Source organism: Danio rerio, chromosome 2, assembly GCF_052040795.2.
Source record: "Danio rerio strain M-AB ecotype USA chromosome 2, GRCz13ab, whole genome shotgun sequence".
In the NCBI taxonomy this organism is placed as follows: domain Eukaryota; kingdom Metazoa; phylum Chordata; class Actinopteri; order Cypriniformes; family Danionidae; genus Danio; species Danio rerio.
Genome location: NC_141022.1, coordinates 5,674,639 through 5,701,113, shown reverse-complemented (window position 1 = coordinate 5,701,113; position 26,475 = coordinate 5,674,639). Strand labels below are relative to the sequence as shown.

General features: G+C 39.2%; 1 protein-coding gene across 50 annotated transcripts in view; it reads left to right on the top strand.

Moving 5' to 3' along the window:
• Nucleotides 1-26,475, top strand: part of dlg1b (discs large MAGUK scaffold protein 1b) — a 175,171-nt gene that overhangs the window by 55,899 nt on the left and 92,797 nt on the right. For 40 of the 50 annotated variants that reach the window (XR_015477726.1, XR_015477724.1, XR_015477723.1 and 37 more), the window contains 1 exon segment: nucleotides 24,154-24,321. Coding sequence is in view for 45 of the 50 variants with exons in the window: in NM_001443259.1 (NP_001430188.1) it covers nucleotides 24,154-24,321 (168 nt within the window). In the remaining 5 variants the exon portion in view is untranslated. 50 annotated transcript variants of the gene reach the window in all.

The following is a 26,475-nucleotide window of genomic DNA, read 5'->3' as shown; positions in this document are numbered from 1 at the left end:
CAATTCAAATAGTAGGAGTTATCAAACAAGGAGGGGAGATAAGTTGCTGTTTTTGCTTAAATTTAAATGGAACTTCTTAATGTCATGTGATAAATGCATTCCAGTGTGAATCGTGGATCGCAGTAGATGGAGTGTGCGCAAACTCATAGCATTAGATTTGTGAGCTATAGATTTAGTCCACATGGTGGAGCTATGTGCATTTATTTTAGGCTCCTTAAGGCAACTCACTTTTCTGCCTCCCTCTTCAACATTTTCAGTTAAAGGTTTGCAATTAAGACAAATCCTTGATTCGTTAGGTGATGTGTCCTACTGTTCGAAAAGAGGATGCTGATTAGGAATAAATTGCATTTAATTGAGTGTGAATATTAAGCCTGCTGTGTCACCGTGTTGAAGTAGAAGTGAGAATTTTGCTAAATTAGGCTTCACGAGAAGTGTTTATGCTCATTAGAGGCTGAAGCCATGGAATTAATTAGTGCAATTGTTTGCAATGAGCCCCCACACCTAGCAACAAAACAGTCTGACCAATTTTAATCACGGTTACCAGCTGTGTAAGTCAGAAGTGGTGAAAAATATCATTACAAGCCAAAATTCGTAGCTGTAGTTAACCCACCACAGATGGCCAATTCAAAATATAGTACCAAATGTTAAGGTCTGTTGTGTATTTACTCAAAACAACAACAACAGTGACCTAATAGTGACTCTAGAAGCTCTTGGTTCAGTGGTTTTATATTTTGGCCGTTATAGGTGAAACCTTCAAAATTTAGTCAAAATAGAAACCAAGTAACTGTAGACTTGGAACCACAGTGAACAATACAAAATGTTCACACATTCTCAGATCAGGATATCCTGAAACCGTTCTTCTATCTACTTATTGGGAGTCGAGGAGCTCTAGTAATTGCTGTCCTGCTCTGTGTTTGCTCCCTTTGAGCTGTTAATAATTAAAAGAGCTCTTGTGCCTGTAAATCAACTAAACTTCAACAATATTCACTTCTAAATTAAGCTGCTATTTGAAATGGGGGTGAGCCGATAATATTATTTCGAATAACGATAAAATTTATGTGAATAAAAATGATGAGCTCTGGAGTTTTTATACTTGATCTAAGAGCCAATCATACAGCATAAATGTGCAACAATGGGAATCTAAAAGTGTGTTGATATTAGAGATTAGGGAAAATGTATCGGCTGAAAATACACTGTGAAAAACTCCCCGTAAAAAAAACTAAAAAAAAAAAAACTGTCAGAATAAAAAAATGTAGATAATATGTAGAAAAACAGTAATTTCTTGTTCCATAATTACAAGTTATTACTGTCATTTTACAGATTTTAGCTGTAATTGTACGGGTTATTACTGCCATTTTACTAATTATTACTGCAATTACACAGATTATTACTATCATTCAATATCATGTACAAATTATTACTGTAAATATATAATTTATTAATGTAATTATACAGATAATATTATTATAAGGATTATTACTGTAATTATGCAGGCTATTAATGTAATTATACAGATTATTTATGTAATTGTGCATGAAATCTCTAAGTGTGTTTTAGACATTTTTCGATTTTTAACATTTTTAGGCTTAGGTACAAATAATTGCTGTTGTCATAAAACACTGCAAATATAACTATAAACTATAATATAGTTTGACATGTATTTTTTATTTCTTGTTTACAAATAACACATTTGCTCCTCGTTTAACAACAAAAACAAGGTTAGTGTCATGAGGATGCCTGCACAACAAAGTTGAGGATCAAATAGCAGTTTATTAACAGAATCATATTGCAATTAAAGGATGAAACAGGATCAAATAGGTGCACGGATAATCCCTAGCATAAAGGCAACAAAAAAATAACAAAGTAAAGGTTTCAAACATGGCAAGGTAAGGGAAATTGCGTCGTAATGCTAACTAAACATTTTAAGACTGAGAAACGATGTGTGTGTGTGTGTGTGTGTGTGTGTGTGTGTGTGTGTGCTGAGTTTAAAGTCTTTGAAATCAGTCCATAACGATTTTCTGACTGTGTGTGTAATCAGTCAGAATTAGGAACCCGGGTGTGCGAGGTGCATGCTGGGAGTTGTAGTTCGTTAAAGTAACGTATGTAGTTTTCCAGCAACCCACAGCCGCTAGATCACTGGTGATTGTCACAGTCCGCATAACAACATTGTTAGAGTAGTAAAATAAACATCTCCCAGTTTACAGTGCATGCATTATATGCAGCCTACAAACAACAGGCTATTATTTTACTTTGTTAACCTCTTGTTAATCTTCATACGTTTACTATCTTCACTAAGAACAGTTTGACTATATTTTTGTTTTCCTATTTTTTTTTCCAGAAATAATCTGTAAGTGTTAACGTAAAGTTATGTGTTACTCTCTAAAAAATACATAAAATTTCCTTTAAAAAGCAGAAAAATATTGTAATACCAAATTACAAGCAATAACTGTACATTTAATGTTAGAATTTTTATAGAACATATCTTTAAAACACCAGGTATTTCACTGTATAATGAAAAAACTGAAAAATTCCGTAAAAAATACAGACAATTACCAGTAAAATAACGTTTATTTTTTACAGTGCATGTTATACCATTTAATGGAACTTTAATTTTTTTGGCTTCAGTCATTTTTGGGGTACTCTTTTGAATCTGAAATCATTAAACAACTAATATCAAAATATATCGTTATCGTTTAATATGGAAAATAATTACAGAGATTGCATTTTGGCCATATCGCCCAGCTCTATTTGGAGTATGCCAATTTGATGGGTGAAGAACTATACACCTTTAAGACTTTAAGGCCCAGTTTCACAAGCAGGGCTTAGAGTAAGCCAGGACCATGGCTATTTAAGCCACATTTATTAAAATGGCCTTAGAAAAATATATTACTGGAGTGCGCCTGGAGACAAAAAAATGACACTGACAGATTTTAAGACATCTCTCTGAAAGTTATTTTGAGTTGAGACAGCTCAAACATGCAATTTAATCTCGACTAGCCTTAAACCTTGTTTGTGAAACTGACTCTATTCCCTTCTCAGATTCATGACTCTGTGACGTTCATTGAGAAATTGTTGCCACAAAAATAGTATTCTAAAGTAAGACCAACTATATTTATATGTCCGTGCAGTCGTGTCATGAGCGTTTTCGTGATGCTTCATACGAGCATTCGGATGATCCTTGAATGGACTTAGCCAGTGTTAGTCGTGTTGCACGCTGAGTGACGCATACATTACGAGAACGGCAGGATCTGAGTCACACTTTGGACAGTGAGGCACACTGACAACCCAAGTATTGTACGTAAAATAGGGGTAATTGACGTTAGTAGTACTACTGGCTCAGAGTCTTTGACTTTTGCACGTTATGTAGGTCAGCATGAGAGAAGTAACTAAAATGTCCAAAATGTTTAATATTAAATGGCCTTGAGGATTGCCTCACTGGCAGAATATAGCAGATGCATGTGCACGCTGTGCGAGAACAGGATCTTATTAGCGGTGAGGATTAGATTAGCGAGTATGGCAGCATTTTGCCACATCCCTCTTAGCTTGACTGCTGATTTAAAAATTTCCTAAAGCAAAGTCACGGCAGAGATCTTTGTCATTGCCGACCCTCCCCCAACATCACTGCCCCTTAAAAGCCAGTGACCCGAGCGGTTTGTCCTATGTGACCATTTCATGGTCGGCCTAATCAAATCAGAAGTAATGGAGAAATTAAGCTTAAGCATCTTTCTGCCAGCTCACTCTCTCCACCGTAGGGATCCCATCAAGAAATGGAGCCATTCTCAGAAGGTCACATCCACTGTCCAGTCAGCTGCCAATGACATTCCGTCATCTTATTGGCCAGGCTCGACGCTCCCCTCCCCCTTTTCTCTCCACTGTGCAAACGTGCTGTAAGTCACTCCAACATCGCTCCTCCTCCTGCATGCGAGGCTGTGCTCCCTGAGGATGTTCATTTGCTGCTCCTCTCCATCTCACTGTTACTGCCTTGGCTTTTTATTTTTTTGCCTTCCCCTCAATGTATTGGGTGACGTAGAGCACCCACGCCGAGGATGAGACAGAGAGAGAGACTCAACCCAACTCGACGTCCATGTGACAAACCCCACGCGCTGCAACAGCTTTATCCCTCCCTCCCTCCCCTCACAGCTCTCCTCCTCTTCCCGCGTTCTCCTCACAACTCGCTGCGTTGTTCAAACTGTGGCATTCTTCACCTTCCCTTTTGGGGGAACGCAGCAGTTGTGTGGTGTCTTCTTGGCGATGACCAAAAGGTCCCGAAAGCTGTTCCTTCACGGATGCATGCACTCGGCATGAGGCCTCCGTGCAAACATCTCCACCGTGACTCACAGCTGTGAAAGGTGGAGGGACGGATCTCGCAAGCCAGTGAAGCAGAAGACGAAAGGCTCTGAGGAAGACCGGAGCAGCGGTGAAGGAGAAGGGGGCGTGTGGACAAACTCGCTGGATGAAGGAAGCAGACTGGCTGTCCCTTCCCTGGCGTGATGGAGTGAGACGAGGAATGAGGGTGGATGGTGAGAGCGGGCAGCAGCAGCAGCAGTGGAGGGGCAGGAGGAGGAGGAGGTGGTGGTGGAGGAGCAGGAGGTGGCCGGAGAGGCAGGAGCAAGTATCGCTCGCGCCGGCGAGTCTCCGGCTCTTCGCTGGCTGATCGGCTCAGCTGCCACAGCGGCGAGAAAATGTCTCCCAGCATCAAGAAGTTGGACTGCTTCTCGCCCATGCTGTGCCACTGCAAAGTGGCCTGCACCAACAGCACCATCTCACTCATGTTCGGATGCAAGGTGGGTGGTGGAGCTGCTTCTCAGGTTCGCTTAATTCACAGGACAGGACAGTCTGTGAGAGTCTGTCCAGCTTTACATCAAGGTGTAGCCAAGAGTGGCAGCCAAAATGCTTGGTACTGCTGCCAGTTGGAACTCCCGAGGCACATGCAATCAACTTGATGAGATAAGAGTTCTCTTCGAGATCTAGCAGACTTCAGAAGTAGACTTATTCTTGCAGAGAGATCTGGCATAACACGTTCATGGACTGAATTTCTTTTAAGGCACACATAATTGAAAAGTTGATGAGATGAGAGGAGTTGTCTTCTAGATGTAAGAGAGTTGGCGTACAGCAGATTTATTGCCTTTTAGTCTCTTCTTAAACAATTTATGTTAGGTTAGGACAGCTAGGTTCTTTCTTTTAGGCTTTTAATTGTTTGTGTTTGTCTAAATGTATAGGATGATCAAGTGTTGAAATATAAGTAGGCCAGATTTGGCTCCCATGAACTAATAGCTCGTCTTTCTTTAGACAATTTAAGGGGTGTAGGGAACGGTGTGCTAATTAGGTTCTTTCATTTAGGTTTTTTTCTCGTTTGTGTTTGACTAAATGTATAGGACAGGGCTATTCAATTAGTTTGTCACGGGGGCCGGTTCATGAAAAGCATCCCAAATGAAGGGCCGGAGAGATATGACTTGCTTTATGAGTGATAACACAACTGCATATAAGAGCCCATATGCTGTTTATTTTCTCCTTAAGACACCCACGTTGGCTTTTTCTACATTAAAATATGAATATGTTGTATTTTGAAACTACATAATATCAGTGCACTGTACAATAGACTTTTCTTGTTTACAAACATGTTCAAATGTTGTATATCAGAGCACAGCAAAAGCAGTGCATTGCTCAAGTAGGCTTTTTCTACTTTAAGACACATTCATGTTTTATTTTTTTAAACTGCATCACAATTATGGTTGTACGATTATATAGTCTAAAGAATAATCATGGGTTCACGGTTATCACGTCTAATGTAAATTCAAGCTTTATATGAGGTAAGTAGCTATTTAGAATAACTGTTGTTGCAACACTATCTCACGGCAATTCGTAACTTTTTCATTTAGTGGCTAATTCGTATGAATTCATCCTTTCTAATTCGTACAATTTAGTACGATTTGCTTATCCCCCAATGACGGTTGGGGTTAGGGGTGGGGTTAGGTGCCACGCCTCCTTTTTAAGATCGTACCATTTCATACGACTGAACTCGTACGAATTCGTACGAATTAGCCACTAAACTGGGAAAACGTAAAATACTTACGTTTTCTCATGAGATCAGGCTCGTTGTTGCCTTCTGCGTTCATACATACAGCACAATCATTTTAATAATAACTCGTCTAACATATATGTTGTTAACATTGCACTGAAAGGCACGCACAACTCTCACCGTAAGATGTTTTCTACTGTGTGCACCCAGAAAGACGCAAGTGTGTTGCTGCGCTTGTGCGCACATATTGTCATATATTATTACATTAAAAATAACAAACTTGCAAGCTGAAAAGACTTGTTATGGGACTGGCCACTGCTATAGTTAATCCGGTGAGTGCGTATTAGCCTCGGTGTACATACATGGAACTTTAAACTAGTGCACAGTTGACAACTTGACATAACTTGGTTTAGTTGCAGCAGTTTCGTTTCGTTCCATGCAACAGAAATGCGGCGTTGACAAGCCTTTACGATTAATTAACTGTGACGAATTCAAGTGCAGTTAATAGTGAAATCGGCTAATCATTGCATCCTGCTTGCCCCACTTGCTTGGCGCACGTCACTTCATAACTATAGCGTCATTTTTCGAATTAACTACATTTATTTTTCATGTCTTATTTGCACTATTTGGAGGGCCAGAATAAATTGCCTCGGTGGCCAGGTTCGGCCCACGGGCTGCCAATTGAATAGCCCTGGTATAGGATGATCAAGTGTAGAAGTATAAGTAGGATCAGGGCATGACCCAGGCCAGACTTGGTTCCCATAAACTAATAGCTTGTCTTTCTTTAGACAATTTAAGGGGTATAGGGGAAGGTGTGTTAATCAAGTTCTTTCTTTTAGGCTTTTTCTTGTTTGTGTTTGACTAAATGGATAGGGTGGTCAAGTGTAGAAAGGTAAGTAGGATCAGGGCATGGCCCAGGCCAGAATTGGTTCCCATGAACCAACAGCTTGTCTTTCTCTAGACAATTTAAGGGCTATTGGGGAACATATCGTCAGATAGATAAGGTTCTATCTGCATTCTGAATGATTTTGAGATATTGAGCATCAAAGTTTTTGCATTCCATAGCAAACAGTATGTGTGTAACATTTTTTTTGTAAATAAAAAGTCTTAAAATGTAAACAACTTATAAAAAAACATCCCATAATGTAAATAAGTCATTGTCATTTAATAAGAATATGTTAATAACACAATTTTGACAAAAATGTCAGATGGAACTATATAATTCTAAGGTGACGATATGCTAATTAAGTTCTTTCTTTTGGGCGTTTACTTACTGTGTGTGTCTGTGTGTGTCTGTGTGTGTCTGTGTGTGTCTGTGTGTGTCTGTGTGTGTCTGTGTGTGTCTGTGTGTGTCTGTGTGTGTCTCTGTGTGTGTCTGTGTCTATGTCTGTGTGTGTGTGTGTGTGTGTGTGTGTGTGCGTGTGCGTGTGCGTGTGCGTGCGTCTAGATGTTTAGGTTGATCAAGTGTAGAAAGGTAAGTAGGATCAGGGCATGACCCAGGTCAGAACCAACATGAACCAACCATGAACCAACAGCTCTCAAATGTACCCAATGCACTACCATAACTCATAATAATATGAGCTCATAAAAGCTAATTACGGTCACACTTTACCATCATGTATTTACAAACATGAACTCATGATAACAATACATGTACAGCATTTTTGAAAGTTTTTTATAATTTATTTTTTAAGTTACTATAATTTTACATTTTTTAAGTTACTATAGTTAATCATTTGTCGCATTCATTGACTTTAACATTAACACAGATAAATAAATACTGTAATGTTCATTGTTTGTTCATGTTGTACAACTTCATTCCGAAGTCTTACCCTAATTGTTAAACAATTATTATTTTTAATAGTTCTAGATCAGATTCACTATATCAAAGCATGTCAAAACTTTCCAAAGATATTCTGTGAAAACTTCTTAACAACTGTAGAAGTGGCTGCTGGTTTTAATGCTGTTCTTTCCTTTTGGAGCTCTTTCTCTTTTAATCAGTCATTGGATTATCTCCGCTCTGACTGTAGTTAACACTCTGCTCCACAGTAATCACTCTCTCTGATGGAGAATGCACACATTTTGTTGTATCAGCTCAGGGTAAAGCCTGCTTGGGCTGTGAGAATGTGTCACAGTAATGCGTTGGCTCTGGCATTAACGGAGCTCAAGAACCTCCTCAGTAAACACTTACAGAAGAAGTGTATTGCTTGGTATTGTGCGAATTTAACAGTAGGTTGAATTGTTATTTTTGAATGGCAGAAGGTAAACTAATTTAATTCTGTCTCATGTTTTTATACTGTGTGTGTGTTTTTATATATCGTTTTTTTCTTAATCAAGCTTATGGTGGCATAATTAAAATGATTATGTGGTCACTATAATAAATCATTACTATACGCAGTGTTTAACGATGCCGCTTTAGACTCTGGCATGATTACTGCCTGTATGGTGCCGTATGGCGTATTATGCCTATTCAAACCGTGGTGTTAATTTCTCAAATCCTTGATGTACAGCCCATAGGATTACATGTCATCTGCTCTGCTTGGGATTGAGAAACAATTGGAATTCACTGTGTATTATTTAAAAGGGAGAGTTCTCTAAAACACAGCATATTTGGTCACCTTTTACAATATGGTTTCATTAGTTAATGCATTTTATATCATACAACAATTCTGTCTGGTTCTCGAATCTGATTGGTTGATAGCCGTGATACATTTAAGTAATATCTGCACCCGTACAGCCTCTTTACTCTTTGTGTATTACTCCGCCCACAAACAGCCAGCAGCAAGCAGACACTACAGTTTGACAAATATTACTGTTGTTACACAACAAAATACAGTTTTGAAGCTTTTTTTAGTCGAGAATGTAGTTGTTTAGATTTCAACTACGCAGTTTATATGCAAGAATAGTGCCTATTTTAAAATATTTACAATTTCTTAGAGATCTCGTCGATGGCCAAAGTGTAGACCCAAGACGGTTGACGCTTTCTATTTACAAGATGGCGACAGAACCGCATAGTAAGCCCTTACGCTTAGAAGCTGATAACAGTCTGATTTCTAACTATAGCATATCAAGTCATTATTAAAGTGGTAAGCATGCCTGACAACACTTTTGTTTTTCATGGGAGTATCCCGTATTTCAGACCATTCTCCCGCAAACATCCCGTTTTTTAGAATTTTTTCTTTTAGGGGTTTTCACCTTTATTGATAGGACAGTGGAGATATAGAGACAGGAAAGCGTTGGGAGCAGAGATAGGGGAAGGATCAGCAAAGGACCTCGAGACGGGAATCGAACTCTGGTCGCTGCGAGAACCTCGGTGCTATGTGTCGACACACTAACCACCAGGCTATTGGCGCAGACAAACATCCCGTTTTTATTTCTTCCTAAAAAAACTACCGTAATTTTACCCACCCCCTCCTTTGTATAGTCTGTAAACACCCCCGGGTTGCAAACTTTGGTACAGTACACGATTGAAGCGGCAGCCCAAAACCCACTGCATCCTATCCCGGTTCTCATCAGTGTTATTATAGTTGATTCAGTTCAGTTCACCATTGTTTCTATAGCGCATTTACAACGTACTGTAGATTGTGTCAAAGCAGCTTAACATAGAATTTGTATTAAATTGAAACTGTGTCAGTTCAGTTTTCAGAGTTCAGTTCAGTTCAGGAGCAAATGTTTATCATTTACATGTGTTTTTAAGACCTGTTTTAATGTATGAAGAGAGTTTAAAGCTTTCAGGCACAAGAAATTGTACCATTTGTAACTTAAATAAAAAAAATAAAAATTATTTATTTAATGTAGACCATGTAGTGCTATTTTACATTTAATAATTTTATTTCTGTACCTGAATTCTTACCAAACAGAACTATTAAAGTCATCTGGTGAAATTGTAATCATATCGCAATATTGCAGAAAAACAAAGCATCACAATATCTGATTTTTCCAATATCGTGCAGCCCTAACTTGAATGAATAATGAACAATACTAGTACACCATTTTCAGTTCAGTTTCAATTCGACTCATCCCTATTTCTATAGCGCTTTTACAATGTAGATTGTGTCAAAGCAGCTTAACATAGAAGTTCTAGTAGATTGAAACTGTCAGTCCAGTTTTCAGAGTTGACGTTCAGTGTGGTTTAATTTTCACTGCTGAAAGCTTAAACACTGAAGAGCAAATCCATCGATGCGCAGCTCCTTGACATTTATCAATCATAGTTCAACATTTGCTAATGCATCATTTAAAAAAACAAATTCATGGTTGATTACATTGGTTTATCCATTGCGAGTTTACATTGACTAACAATAAGCAACTTTACTTACATAAACAAAAATTAACAATAGGAATGCACTGAAATGAAAATTCTTGGTCAAAACCAAAAACTGAAAAAGAGGAAGGCAAGGCAGAAAACCAAAACACTACAATAAATTATGCCAATTATTAGTACCATTGCAGTTATGTATATGACTGTGTACTAACCTTACTAAAATCGAGGCATTGCCATTCCATAAATTTAGATTAAAGTTTTAAAGAATAAATTAATTACAATGTATAAAAATCTATATTTTGCGCATTGCAACATTGGGTTTTCACTTCTGGGGATAGAGACAGATTAACCTCCCAACTGCTTTTTGAGCTATCGTCAGACATTTGAGAGATTTGAGAGAGTGTATTTAAAAAGGACAACAATTTTTATGTAGTAAACTAAGTCACAACAGAATAGCCTACCTATTATATTTTTGAGAGAGAAAAAAAATCACTTTTGGGCCATTTTTGGTTGACGAATATTCGGTCCATCCCTAATTAACAAAGATGAATAAATGTTGTAATACAATTATTGTTCATTGTCACGATAGTAAATACAATATCTAATAGAGCCTTACTTTAAAGTCTATACTGGGGTTGTCACAATACTGAAATTCGGTACCAATCGATACTGAAATTTTAAAAACGTCATTTGAGTGCTGTTGAGCATGTTCTTAAACAGCGCTGATTTGCCATTGTGTTCACGTGCTCAACAGAAATGACTGTGATTGGCCATGAAGGTCATCAGTTCACCAAACTCACCTGTTTAACGAGTGCAACCACAGTAACAGGGACACTGGGGCAATTTAAAGCCACGGTTCATCAGCAGATCACTGGTATGTCAGCTTATAAACAAACCAGCTGATTAACGTGACTTTGAAACTCTCCAGTGTCCCTGTATCTGTGCTGAATACGCAGTGAATGCAATGCATTGAGATTCAGGCCATTTAGCAGCTGATCCACTCTCTCAAAAACACTCTATTGGTCTCGGCTGGCGGATCAACATTCACATGTTTGCAACAGACCACATGTTTGCTGTCATTGGCGCCATTATTTGTAACTTTGGGTGAGTTTGTAAACCTGTGTACTTTTCATTGCGTCCGCAGTCACAGTCAACTTGGTGCGTCTCAACTTGGTGCACCTGGAAAGCATGTTGCGTCGTGTCCCCGTCCCTCCATTGGATATAACGAACTTGCACAAACTCTCCTTAGTTAATAGTCTCAGACATAGTTAATCCAGTGTGCGTGGTTATTGGTCTTGGTGTACAAACTAGCACAAAACTGGCATTAGTTTAATTGCTGCAGTTTTGTTCTGTGCAGAAACGCAGTGTTGAAGCCTTTACAATTAATAACCTGTGACGAATTAAAGTGCGATTAATAGTGAAATTGGTTAATCATTGCATTTCTAGAAGCGATTGGTATCGAATTCCAGTTGCGTAATAACCCTAGTTTATACCGTATTCTTTTAGCGCAAACCTAAAAATACTATAATATTATAAAGAACTTTGGCTAGAACCTCTCTCCAAATGCAACAGATCGACTTCAACCATTCCTACACCGTAAAAAAATAAATTCTTCCTGCCTTAAATGTGTTAGATTAATCAAATGAACTTTGAGTCATCTCAAATCAGCCAAACTGACTAAAAATATTATGTTAAACTTTTTATAACTAAAAAAATGTACTTACCAAATTGAGTCAAAGTAACATAATAGCATTTATGGTCATGACATTTTGTCACACAATATTTTACGGTGATGTTAATCGTTATGATTAGCTTTTACATTTGGGATGAAGAAAAGCATGACATTCCCACTTGTAAACATGTGGTTGGTTTAAATATGGAAAGTTGTTTTAGGTCATCTGTAAGTAATGGCTTTTTAAAATGATTTAAAGCGTTTGTCTGATTAAACTGGAGGGGAAAACGGCAGGGTGACAGTGATGTATGAGGGAGTCTATGCTGGCTGTTGGACTGCTGCTTGCATAAATACTAATTTCTTAGTCAATCGTCCTTTGTTCCAGAACACGCTGGCTGAATATACAGCTTCTATTTTTAGTTTCTTAAGAAACATAGTAGGTTATGACGACTTTATTTTTTTGTAGGTTTTCAGTTTCTTTTGCTCCCTGCTTTTGCCGTTATTCATTGATTTAATAATTGCAATTGCAGCTATTTTGTTTATTCAAAATAGAAAATTTGAATGTAAAAAACCTTAAAAATACACAGAATAATTACTTTATATTTTAAGTACAGCAATCTTTTATATTATATGTATAATTAACAGTAGAATTATGATAATCTGATGACCATGGTCAGACGCTTCCTTTGTTTTTATTTACATTTAAATACATTGTTTGAAATGCTTGACTTACTTTATTCACTGATTTAAGCATATTCATAAGAACACGAGTTAAGGGCGCCACGGTGGCTCACAGCAAGAAGATCGCTGGTTCAAGACGCGGCTAAGGCAGTTGGCATTTCAATGTGGAGTTTACATGTTCTCCCCTTGTTCGTGTTCATCTTCAATGCCTCCTCCTTCATCTTACCCCAGACATACTCAATAATGTTCATATCTAGTAACTGGGCTGGCCAATCCTGGAGCACCTTGACCTTCTTTGCTTTCAGGAGCTTTAATGTGGAGGCTGAAGTATGAGAAGGAGCGCTATCCTACTGAAGAATTTGCCCTCTCCTGTGGTTTGTAATGTAATGGGCAGCACAAATGTCATTACATTACATGATAATCTTCTAAATCTTCAAACTGAAGTAGAGATTAAACTCTAACAAGTCTTTCTATTAACTTTAAACATCGAAGATTACTTTTATCGTCAACATTTCCCTCCCCTGATACAATCCCACGCAAAGCATGCTGGGAACTACAAATCCCCTAACCAGGTAGTTGGGCCAACACAATTCCTTCATGTTATCCCAACTCAAAACGCTCAAGTTAACTTAATGGTTTATACATATAAGTGTACTGAACACAAAACAAATAAATTGGCCAAAGAAATGATAAGAATTTTGCTGTTTCAGATATGAGGCACTCAAATTAGCGCTCATTTTAGACTATATTCTTTTAACAATACAATGTGCGGTCAACAGTGAAAAAGTTTATTTATCACTGTCTATAGAATGTGTTGACCACCCCAGACAAGCTAATCCCAGTGCTAAATCGCTAGTATAAACTGCTAGTATTTAAAGCAGGCATAGAACAGCAAAAACCCCAGATTAATTATGAAGTGTGTAAGGAACAGTGTGCACAGGCGTTCATATAGGATTCATCTCAGATTGCACTAAAATGATCCCAAACTATCCGTTTTCCTGTCATTTTCATGCTGATTGAATGGACAGCATCAGAAACACTAGTGGATCGGATTAGAAATGAGAATCGTTTTTTTTTTTTTGCTAAAATAAAGATCACGATTTTCTCACGATTCTGTAATGTAAAATAAAGGTTAATATGAGTAGGCTATTATTAATTATTCTCAAACATGTGGTAAACATTTTTTTATTTATTTTTTTATTTTTTTATTACCTGTTAATCACAGCCTATGCAGGTTCTTTTCACTAAAGTAGACTTTATTGAGAGGCGCGCGCCCGCCCTCTCTGTGGTAACAGCTGAAGGTCAGCTCACATGTGATCTTGCAGCCGCAAATACATTACATGAAGACAGAAATGACATTTTTGAGGTGAATTGTATCTTATAAATACAGCATGTGACTCTTTCAACACCATTTGGAGGTGTTCACGTTGCTAAACAACGTTTGTAAAACAATGTGAAGACTTGCAGCCACCATTGCTTCTCTCCTGAACTGGAAAATATGATTGACAGAATCTTAGAAATTCTGAATTAAGATCGTCTAGGGCAGGGGTGCTCAATCCTGTTCCTTCCTGCAGATTTCAGTTGCTACCCATATCAAACACACCTGAACCAATTAATTAGGACCTGAACACCACGTGATAATTACCGGCAGGTGTGTTTGATATGGGTAGCAACTGAAATCTGCAGGAAGGTAGATCTCCAGGAACAGGATTGAGCACCCCTGGTCTAGGGGGTCGAATCGAGATCATGATCTTTTTACAATTAATTGTGCCGCTCTAAATCAGATCATATACTGCTTTTTAAAATATGCATCTGATCATACAAGATGGGATGTTTGCCCAAATGCCATGTCATAGCCATCCAGATTTGAGTGCTAAAACCATTCCTGATGATTCTGCTTTAGTGTTGGAGCCGGCGGCTTGTGCAAGGATTTAGACGGGCAATGTAAAGCATCACTTTGCAACATTACCATACGGTCACACTGTAATAACAGCAGGACAGCACTTATCTTGCCGGTTAATGCGTTCAGACAGATGTAGAACTGAGGCATGTTATGTAATTGCTACAAGAAATTATACATTCAAAAGTGTATATTTAGTTCAACTCTCATATACAGTATGTGAGTTGAAAGTGATATGTCTGTTTTTTATCAGTCTTATATAGGGGTGTCACGATTTTGATTTTTAATCGAAATCGATCGAAATTTATGCTCAATTTCGATTATCGAATCAAAAAATAGAATCGTCGATGCTGCCACGGCCCCATGTCACGTCAGCTTGGCCTGCCAAGCGGGAAAAAACAGGCTTGTTGAAGTGCTTGTTAAACTGCAGAAGCAGGAGACCCGTCGACAGAAACCCTCTCCTCTTTCAATGAAGTCGCCGGTGTGTAAGCATTTTGGATTTCGTGTTGTCGACAAAAAAACAGTTTTGCAAGCTCTGCTATGTACGTATTACGTATGGTTCGTCTGATAGACAACACCGGCATTGCGATCCTCCGCCCGCCCCCGTTGCAAAACCGCTCGTGGGAAATGCCAATCACGTGACCACACAGACACAGACGCACACACAGCCATGCGCTCGAGACAGCAGGTCCAGGCAGTCAGAGGACTGCTTCAATCTTTCACTCACTTGTACTTAGTCATTTTAGCGAACACCTCAGATACTGTTGGCTGGTTCCTGTTGGTTGTGCGTCTTTTTTACCGACGCCATTATAACGACACAGATCACTGCCTATTCACGAGTTCCGCGGAAAAAGTGATTGACAGGTGGTAATTATGTGTGTATCTTGCCTTTATTCATTTACTGTATGATTTGTTTATGGGTAAAACAAAGACCATGCAGGTCTGGTAGTTTAAACGGTAGGCTAAAAATAATTAATTAGTCATTAATTAATTAATTAATTAATTATTCATAATCGAAAATCGAATCGAATCGTGCCTTTAGAATCGAAAATGTAATCGAATTGAGGATTTGGAGGATCGTGACACCCTTAGTCTTATATTTACAGTCGTGCACATTGGTTTGATATCACCCAGTATCAAATGAATCAGATCTGCCCTTGGTCCAACACTGGAACTGTGAGTTCCCCCAATATTATTCATTCATTCATTTTCCCATGGCTTAGTCTATATTTCAGAGGTCGCCACAGCATATGTTTTACACAGCGTATGCCCTTCCAGCTGCAACCCAGTACTGGGAAACCATTAGTCTAGTTTGTCCAATTTACCTAGCGTATGTGTTTGGACTGTGGGGGAAACCAGAGCACCTGGAGTAAACCCATGTCAACACAGGAAGAATATGCACACTCCACACAGAAATGCTAACTGGTCTAGCTGGGACTTGAACCAGCAACCTTCTTGCTTTGAGGCGACAGTGCTAACCACTGAGCCACAGTGCCACCCTCCCAATAAATAAAGTAATACAAGTTCTAATCAGAGATATGTAGGCATGATCATTTTGACAAGACCTCTGAGGCGCGTGTAAACTAGTTCTTGACACTGATAACTTTATTTTCTTTAGAATCTGCAAACTGATAAATGATGCAAGCCACTGGCTCAGAAAAGAAACCGTTTTTTGTATGTCTTGATGAATTAGTTGACTATTTTAAGAAGCTTATTAATATTGTTGTTCTACAATCAGACAGCTTTCCAAATTAAATCTTCTTTTGTGTTCAACGCACAAAGGTTTAAAACAGAGGTGTCCAAACTACGGCCCGCGGCCCATCTGCGGCCCGCAATCAGTTTTGTGGCGGCCCGTGAGGCTTTTTATAAATATCAATAGAATCTGGCCCGCTATACAAAAAATTAACGTAATTAATCAAATTTAAATGTGCATTCTTCCTAACAAATTGCCACAAAGCAGCTCATTGCAGTGTGCGTTACCCCATTGACTTCAATAATCATTACCAGCATTCTTCAAAATATCTTCTTTTGTGTTCAACAAGGTTTAAAACCAAATGAGGAAGAATAAACCATGAGGTAATTTAAATTTCTGAGCGAACTATCCCTTCAAATATTAAATGTCAGCCCATACGGATATGAATCAAAGTTCTGGGGGAAAAAAGTTTAAATATAATCTAGCAGGAAAACCATTTATTCTCATTAACAAATTTCCACAAAGCAGCTTATTGCAACGAATGTTATCACTGAACGTTGGCACAGCGTGCAGACGTGGGTCGTGGAGTCGGGTTTGGATTGCAGCATATAGCCGTGAAGTATCAGGTGTCTCCCAGGAAAGCTCCAGATTGAATAGTGCGTTTGCACAGAGGAGCGTGACTCAAGAGTGAGTGGTCGTGGTTGCCTGGAGATCCTCCTCCTCATGTGCTCATCAGGGAAGACTGTGAGCCTCCTCTCCCGTCATGTGCTTCCTCCCACAGTCTCTGCACAGTCAACACCTACAAATCAAGCTCAATCATAGCAATCCTGGTCACGGTGAAATGTCCATTTATGGACGTTGAGAGGAAATTGCATAACGTGGTATTATTGCTTGTGAAAGGCGAAACCTTGCAATCTGTGGCATGATGCAAAAATCTACTTCTTTGGACACCTCTTTGACTTATTTTTTGTGTGTGTGTGTGGATGAGGCTTAGTCATGGTATATTGTATAACAGTTAGTTCTATTTATTTCCAAAGATAAATGTTATTGAAAACACGGTGCTTTATGATAGGGCTGATGCACGATAATAGAAAAATCTGACATTGCTATATTTTGTTTTTCTGTGATAGATATTGCGATATGAATATAACTTCCGCAGATGAATTGAGTAGCTTTATTTGAAAAGAATTCATTCATTTACACTACCTGACAAAAGTCTTGTCTTCTATTTCAGGGGTTCCCAAACTTTTCAGGCTGCGACCCCCAAAATGACAATGCCAGTGACTCGTGACCCCTAATATCCTCTGAGGTGGTTATAAATATAGAAACTTGCATGCAATGGTGCACACACACCAATGGACCCAAGTCTATTCTTCTTTTAATTTTTTTAATGTATGAGAGCTGTAAATGGGCCACAAAGTTTAACCAGGTGTTATGAAATCTGCTGCATCTGACGCTATTGCTGTGTCTTTAATACAATGTAATTACCGCAGGGGTTGCAATCCAATAGAAGTAATAACTATAAGCTACTATAGTAACTATATATGGTATAAACGACTATTTTTTCTCTTCAGTAGGTTATGGATAAAATATTGTAATTCTTATGGCTTAATAAAAATAAATAGATTTTTGGAAACCACCTGGCGACCCCCCCCCCCCCCCTTCATTGTCCAGCGACCCCTCGAAGGGTCTCGACCCCCACTTTGAGAACCATTGTTCTATTTGACATCTAGTTGATCACTTGGTATCAGAAGTGGTTATGAAAGGCAAAGTCCTCTAGATCAGGGGTTCTCAACTGGTTTGGCCATGGGACCCACATTTTTACATGGTCATCAAGCCGCGACCCAAATTTTTAGGAATTATAATATAATTTTAGGAATTATAATTCATTTGTATTTATTTGTTAACATAAACAAGTAGTGACAGATAAATCATAAGAAATAATCATAAGATTATTTATCATAAGATAAATCATAATATTACAAAGTAAAAACTACACATACTGTAAACAGTGGTTAGGGTAAGGAAAGGTTCAGTTACCATGAACTAAACTGAACTGTTAATAAAACACGTTTTCTGGTTTCGAAATGTTGTTTTAAGTTAGAAAGTTTAATGCTCTCTTATTGGAGCACCTCACTATGATACACTGAGGCTTTAAGTCCTTTTTTGTCATCAATATATGTAAATCCATACTTAACATATTTGGGGTCATGCTTGCGCTTCAACATATTTGTTGCTATAACTAAATGAAATTTCACATTACAAACGGTAGAATTGTTGCATGTACATTTTAAAATAAAAGTCCGGTATAAGCAAATTAAGTCAAATTAATCTTTTGTTGTTTTTTTTTTTTTTTGACCACACACTCCACGACCCACTGAAAATATGATCATTTCTTGATTTCTAATTATTTACTTAGGACAGTAAAGTCTGACTTTGCCTGACTGAACAGAAATAATGTCCAGTATAGAATATAAAACCATGCTGCAGTGGAAAAATAGTGAATAATATTGTGTATAATTCCCATGAGCTTGGAGGACTGCATCCATACATCTCTGCAATGACTCAAATCACTGATTATTAAGGTCATCTGGGATGGCAAAGAAAGCGTTCTTGCAGGACTCCCAGAGCTCATCAAGATTCTTTGGATTCATCTTCAATGCCTTCTTCATCTTAACCCAGACATGCTCAATAATGTTCATGTTTGGGGACTAGGCTGGCCAATCCTGGAGCACCTTGACCTTCTTTTCTCTCTGGAGCTTTGAAGTATGAGAAGGAGCGCTATCCTGCACATCCTGAAGAATTTGCCCTCTCCTGTGGTTTGTAATGTAATGAGCAGCACAAATGTCTTGATACCTCAGGCTGTTGATGTTGCCATCTACTCTGCAGATCTCTCGCACGCCCTCATACTGAGAATCTTGGCTCCATGTGAGTTCCAGTAGGTCTTCTGCAGTATGTGTGATGATTGGGATGCAGTTCAACAGATGATTCAACAGAAAAATCGACCTTCTGACACTTTTCCAAATGATCAAGTAGAAGTTGAGTTATTATTTGTTGCTCTTACAACTGGGATCCGAACTCTGCCACCAAAACAAAAATTTAAAAGACCATAGTGGCAGAACCCTGACAATGGGAGATAAGACTCTGATTGGTTTAATGCATGTTATGCTTATAACACACCCATAACTCATTAAAAGAATAAGCACAACCCTGTTAGACCATGCGCCAGAGCGCAAACTGTATTTTTCCATCCTTAACGCTTTTGCGCTTTAGACTTTGCACATAGATCGTTAAGATAGAGCCCTTAGTTTAGGATTGGTTTGTTACAATCTGTATTTAGCAAATATACTGTAAGTTGAAATGTCACCAATGTTACAGGCTGAAACCTGTAAAGTGGCGATAAGGTCTTAAAATATATGAAAAGCGTCTTAAAATGGTCTTAAAAGGTATTGATCTCTCTGACTACTGTATGTACATTGTAGTTTTCAGTTTCTCTACTTGGAAAAGACTGTACCTGTTAGATCTGAAGAGCATCAACCATTCTATCAGTACATTTGCTATGTTGAGCTTTTGCTAGTAGATTTATTTCTTAATTTTTATTTGACTATCTTTTTTTTTTTTTTTTACTAAACTGTGACCCTAAATCGTGATACAAACCATTCATTCATTCATTCATTCATTCATTCATTCATTCATTCATTCATTCATTCATTCATTTTCTTGTCAGCTTAGTCCCTTTATTAATCCGGGGTCGCCACAGCGCAATGAATCGCCAACTTATCCAGCAAGTTTTTACGCAGCGGATGCCCTTCCAGCCGCAACCCATCTCTGGGAAACATTCACATTCACTCATTCACACACACACTCATACACTACGGACAATTTAGCCTACCCAATTCACCTGTACCGCATGTCTTTGGACTGTGGGGGAAACTGGAGCACCCAGAGGAAACCCACGCGAACTCAGGGAGAACATGCAAACTCCACACAGAAACGCCAACTGAGCCGAGGCTCGAACCAGCGACCCAGCGAGCTTCTTGCTGTGAGGCGAACGTGCTACCCACTACAAACCAAACCATGCATAATCCTATTGTTATACCTCTGCTATGTTGTGCTTTTGCTAGTATATTGATTTATTTCTTTATTTTTATTCGACTGTCTTTCTATTTTCTTTTTTCTTGTTACTGAACTGTGACCCTAAATCCGTGATACAAACCAAACCATAATTAATCTTATGGTTTTACCCCTTAAGGCTAGGATATTTATTTATATTACATACCTTAGACTTTAATTTTGATTTTATGTGGATTTTTTTTAACTATTAAAAACCCTGCCTTCTTGTGGCTCCAAGAGGTTCTTTAAACTGAAGTTTGAACAACTTTTTTTTACCAATAAATGAAAGCAGAGGACACTTTGTTCGACTATTCCTGATTACTTTTAAAAGAATGTGACAGCTTTGTTAAACAGCTGCTTTTAAATACAGCATTAAGATGTAGACTTACACTTAAAATTCAGATCTAGGTTAGCATCAAACTAAATGTTCTTCAAATTTGTGAATGACATCCAGAGTTTCCCATGGCTCTTGATTATTCATCATGGAAACGCATAAAGCGAGGTGGGTGAACCAATCCAGTGAGCCTTGTGTCGGATTTAAATAAGGCTGCTTGAATCACACTGCTGTTACCTATGGTGAGAAGTAGACAGTAGCTGATAAACCTGTTGCTATAGCAACTGTGGGTGTTCTCCGCCTGTGTGGAAACGGCTCATCAGCTGGCTTTCTGTGTAAGCATGTGCCACTGTATTTCAGAGGGAGGGAACCCATTCATTGTGATGTGAAATCACTGCTGTAGTGCAGGGGGATCTGTTGATGATGGTCCTCTGTGTTTCTAGAATAAAAAAAAGTCATTCTTTAAAATATTGAAGTATACATAAATCCATTACTTGCTTATTTTCTTTAAAAACGGCATGATTTTTTATTTTTATGTAGTACGAAGCGGCTATAGGTCTTAATGCACAGATCCAGTTTGAAATCATTTTGACAGAACTTTTGTGCTTATAAATGACATGAAATGCACTGTGAAAGAATGTTTGATCTTTATTGTGTATAAGGATCTGTATTGGGCTGCCTTAGATATCTCAGACTGTTATTTGCTTAAAATCTCGCCCCCCACTGCAGCTCTCTTTTAGCTATATACTATTGAAAAATAAGCCCATGGGTATTTGTATCATCGAGTCAAGAAACACTATTTCTAGATTTCAGGATTAAAGTATCTGCAGCGAAATAATTTTTCAATCTTCAGCACCTATTGCATTTGAATTTAATTTTAATAATTGCCTGAACATGACTTAGACATGTTAATGACTACCGCCTACATTGACAGCTGTGTTCTAAGGCAGCATTCCATTATAGAACGTCATAAAGTGACTCTATATCATAATCTCAATACATAAATCTTCTCAAAGGAGACATTATTTAATCGGCTTTATTGCAGTTTTCATTAGCATGTAGCTAAACATGATGTTACAACACACAGGTTCTTTTATGATTACATTATCTATTGCTGTTATTCAGAATTGAAGGAATTAATCTTAAGGCACACCGAGAAGTTTTTTGCTTGCGTTTTCTGTCGACGTTTAATGCCTCGTGACTAAATAAAGGGCGACAATGTGATCGTGCACACCAATGCGAAAAATCCAGGCGTGAAAGCGTCATTTTTCTAAAAATACCTCATGCTCGTTTATTTGGTTTTGTCCTGCTGCGTCAAACCTTCTCCACCAATCAGATTGGCACTTTTGTTCAAGTGCACGGAGCTGCTGAAGTTACAGTTAACAGCACTTGGAGGTGCTCAAGAGCAAAACTGTCTACAAGAGCGCACATTGAAGAAGATGCCCAGAGGCGATATGAACGTGGAGCTGCTTATTGCTCTGGTCAACAATAATCGTTTCTTCATCGCTAGAGCTGGAGCTGCTACTTGAACGGTCCATGCTTGTTCGAATCGCCAGTAACTTTAACAACAAGCGTGTCAACTTTGTCTTCTTCTTCTGTGTTACAAGCAGGTGTCAGAAGTTGTGTAGCGCCATCTAATGTCAAGAAAGGTTTTTGCAAACTCTTCTGCTCGACGCCAATGAAAATCGCTTGGGTTTGAATCCGGAAAAATGTCTTAAAAACGCTGAAGATAAATGCAAACGAAAAGCGTCCCGGTGTGTACGAGCCTTTACATTACTGCTCTGGAATTTTTTCTATATTAGTTGAAATCTAGAATAAGAAATAAAAAAAATTTCACCCTTAGTTTCAATCCCCTGAGACAAATTAAGCTAACCGGATCATTCATTGTCAGCAATGGTAATGAAAAGATCAGAAAAGGAAACATTGTCAAAACATTTCACTTTAGTGGTTCAAATCTAATCATGCAAAGCTCCAAGAACACTATTATTGTGTGCCAAAACAAGTTTGTTCGCCTATTTAATCTTTTACGTCAGGTTGGCAGGGTGTGCGTTTACTACATATTTGCCATTAGAGTCAGCAGTGCCAATGCCAAACAACTAGCAGCATGAAACCCAACTGTGTTGTCTCCTCACATTGGATTGCATCTCAATCAAAAATCAACACGTGAAACCATACCAAACAAACGAAAGCTGACTGAAACGATAGCCGCATTCTGCGTCTGTGCAAGAAGACGTGACTTTTTGCTCTGCGGGGGGCAGTTGTCTGTTTTCCCATTCAACAAAGGGAAACCGAATTTCCGAAACACACCGACCACATGTAAACAAAGCATAATTACTACTATTATCACAGTAATTGTCTTACCATGGAGGGATTCGCTCGTGCAAATATGTCTGATAATCTAATAATCCACATTTTTTTGCAAATATTTGACAAATGAAGTGAAATTAAAGGCAACCTCTTTGTGTTTCTTCTTGACTTGAAGTGTTTACTTGCTTCGTCACTTCACTACGTCACACTCGCGCTTTGATTCGTTTTTGAATAAACAATTAGATTGTTCTCTTCATCAGATAGTCTGACATTGATTTGATATGCTAGTTCACGCCAACGAGCTTTGACATTAACCCGTTCAGATGCACCATGTGGAAAACACCAAACCAACTAGCTCACAGCTGTCAAAGTTAGTTCCTGAAAGGCTGCAGCTTTGCACAGTTTAGCTCCAATATATAAACACACCTGATCAAACCAATTGAGTGCTTTAGACTTGTTTGAAACCTACAGATAGGTGTGTTGAAGCAGGGCTGGAGTTAAACTCTGCAGGGCTGTGACCCTCGAGGAATTAAGTTTAACACCCCTGAACTAGCCTAACTGACGGACTGATGAAACCCAGCAACTGACCATCGACTTCATGTGTCCCGGCCTAAAACAGTTTTTTTTTTAATGCACAAAAGTGTTTTTAGAGTTCCATTTGATTACAAGTAAACCATTGAAAGCGTTGACGATGTTTTTGGTTCTTTTCTGAGCTTTGAACATCTTTAGACTGCTGTTGTCTATGGTGGATGAGAGAGCTCTCTGGTTTTATCTAAAAAAATGATCTTAGTTTGTGTTTTGAAGATAAACAAAGGTTTTGGGGCATCGGAACAACATGAGTGTGAGTTATTAATAACAGGATAAACTAACCCTTTAATACAGGGGTGTCAAACTCAAAAGTTCCAACCCTGCTCCAACACACTTACCTGTAGGTTTCAAACAAGCCTGAAGGACTCAATTAGTTTGATCAGGTGTGTTTAATTAGGGTTGGAACTAAACTGTGCAGTGCTGCGGCCCTTTTGGAACTGAGTTTGACACCTGTGCTTTAATACATTTTGGGACTACCTCCTCTGAAGATGCCAAAATCATTGTGCCTTCCTACATTTGGAACAAACCACAGATCCGAATTATTCTCAGGATGACTGAAAACCTTTTTCCTGTTGTTCTCTGCAGAAGTACAGACACCAAGATGAAGACACAGGATCTCCACAGGAGCCGAGTTCGCCACAGTTCACCGATGATACTCCTGGGCCTGAGCTGGTGCAAGTGGCTGAGAAGAGCCTCTCCCAGATTGAAAATGTCCATGGCTTTGTAGCACATTCACATATCTCCCCAATGAAGGTAGGCTGGGTTATAAAATATATTTTCATACCTGTGTTTACATTTGCCATGTTGTTGATCACTTTGTTGTCTGAATTCTGCTATGGAGTTTGTTTACACTTTGTCCTCACATTTTACATACACAACACTAACACACGCTTAGGGATTTTGAATGCCCTCGACCTCCTTGCATTATTTCAACAATTAGCTTGACAGCCAGAGTACTGCTTTTTGTACAGTAAGCTACCTTTTCCCCACTAGTGCTCAAAATGAGGAAACGCTAGATCAGGGGTGGCGAACCCGCGGCTCGCAAGCCGCTTGCGGCTCTTTTACTGCTCTTGTGCGGCTCAACCTCTCGCGCGATTTAACATACATTAACCAATTGACTAACGCCCCATTCACACGGGGCTTCTGCGTCTCTTTCTGCTTTTGTGCGGCTCAACCTCTTGCGCGATTTAACATATAATAACCAATTGACTAATGCCCCATTCACACGGGGCTTCATGTTGCTCGCTGCAGAAGCTGGGAGTAGCTAAACTTTTCAAGCGCTTACGGACGCGTCAGCCAATCAGATCGCTGTATGCAAATACACCTGCTAGAAAGTGGCCTATTGCTGACTGAATTTTATTTTCTGACGCTTCCATTCAGACACGCCTTCAGTCAAGGGTTGACACTGAAGCCCCGTTTGATTGGGGCGCAACACGAGTGACGTGCAGTTCGTTAATATCAATCGTCATGGCAGAGTCAGGAAAGCGTACAGCTAAGCGTAAATACGAAGATGAGGGCAGAACATTTTTATCTGAATGGGATTTTACACTGAAACTAGTGAAATCAAAGCATCGCTCTGTTCTTACTGACACACATGTGAAAGAGTTTCTACGAGTAGCCACAACTGAATACGAGCCAGACCTGAAAAAGATTGTGGAAACCAAGGAATGTCAGGTGTCTCACTGAGTCAAGTAAAATGAGGTAGGCTAATTTAAATCCATGAAAACTATTGCGTTATATAATTAGGTGTATAAGTTATTGTGACAGATATACTGTTGTTTGCACATCTGTTGTGTGGCTCTTTGCAGTGATAAAGTTTTTTTTTTGGCTCATCATGCCAAACAGGTTCGCCACCCCTGCGCTAGATAAATAGACTGTGTCTATTTAGTTTTGATTTTTTCTTAATCCACCAGTGCACTTGGTTCAGTGGGAATGCCATTAGCCATGTCTCCACTTACAGTAAAGCGAGTATGCTAGTGCTAGATTTTGATCACTGTATAGGACAAAATATAATGACAGATTTATACACAATGCTAAAGGCTACTTGTACTAAAAAATTGCAGAATATTTCTATTTTTCAAGATAAATTTGGGCAAAATGAGTTTGCTTCACAAGGTGGCAGAGTAGATAGGGTGAGGAGTTCTGTCACCCGCGAGGCTCTCAAGAGTAGAGCCGCTGCTTTTCACAACGAGAGAAGCCTGCTGAGGTGGCTCAGGCAACTGTTTTGGATGCCTCCTGGATGCCTAACTAGGGAGGTGTTCCAGACATGTCCCACCGGCTCTGCAGGGTGGCAAGGTAGATAGGGTGAGGAGCTCTGTCACCTTGGAAGAGCTCAGAGTAGAGCCACTGCTTCTCCATATCAAGAGAAGCTTGCTGAGGTGGCTCGGGCAACTGTTCTGGATGCCTAACTAGGACGGTATTCCAGGCATGTCCCACCATGAGTTTCCTCTGCAGGTTGTCAAGGTAGATAGGGTAAGGAGCTCTGTCACCCGGAAGGAACTCAGAGTAGAGCCACTGCTTCTCCACATCAAGAAAAGCCTGCTGAGGTGGCTCGGACAACTGTTTTGGATGCCTAACTAGGGTGGTGTTCCAGACATGTCCCACCAGGAGTTTCCTCTTCAGGGTGGCAAGATAGATAGGGTGAGGAGCTCTGTCACCTGGGAGGAATTTAGAGTAGAGGCGCTGTTCCTCCATATCGAGAGAAGAGACCTGAGGTGGCTCGGGCAACTGTTCTGGATGCCTCCTTTATGCCTAACTTGGGAAGTGTTCCAGGCTTTTCCCACTGGGAGAAAGCCCCAGGACAGGCTGGAGGGACATTGTTTCTTGGCAAGCCTGGGAATCCCTTCTGAGGAGCTGGAGGAAGTGGGGAGAGGGAAGTATGGGGTTCTGTCCTGATACTGCTGCCCC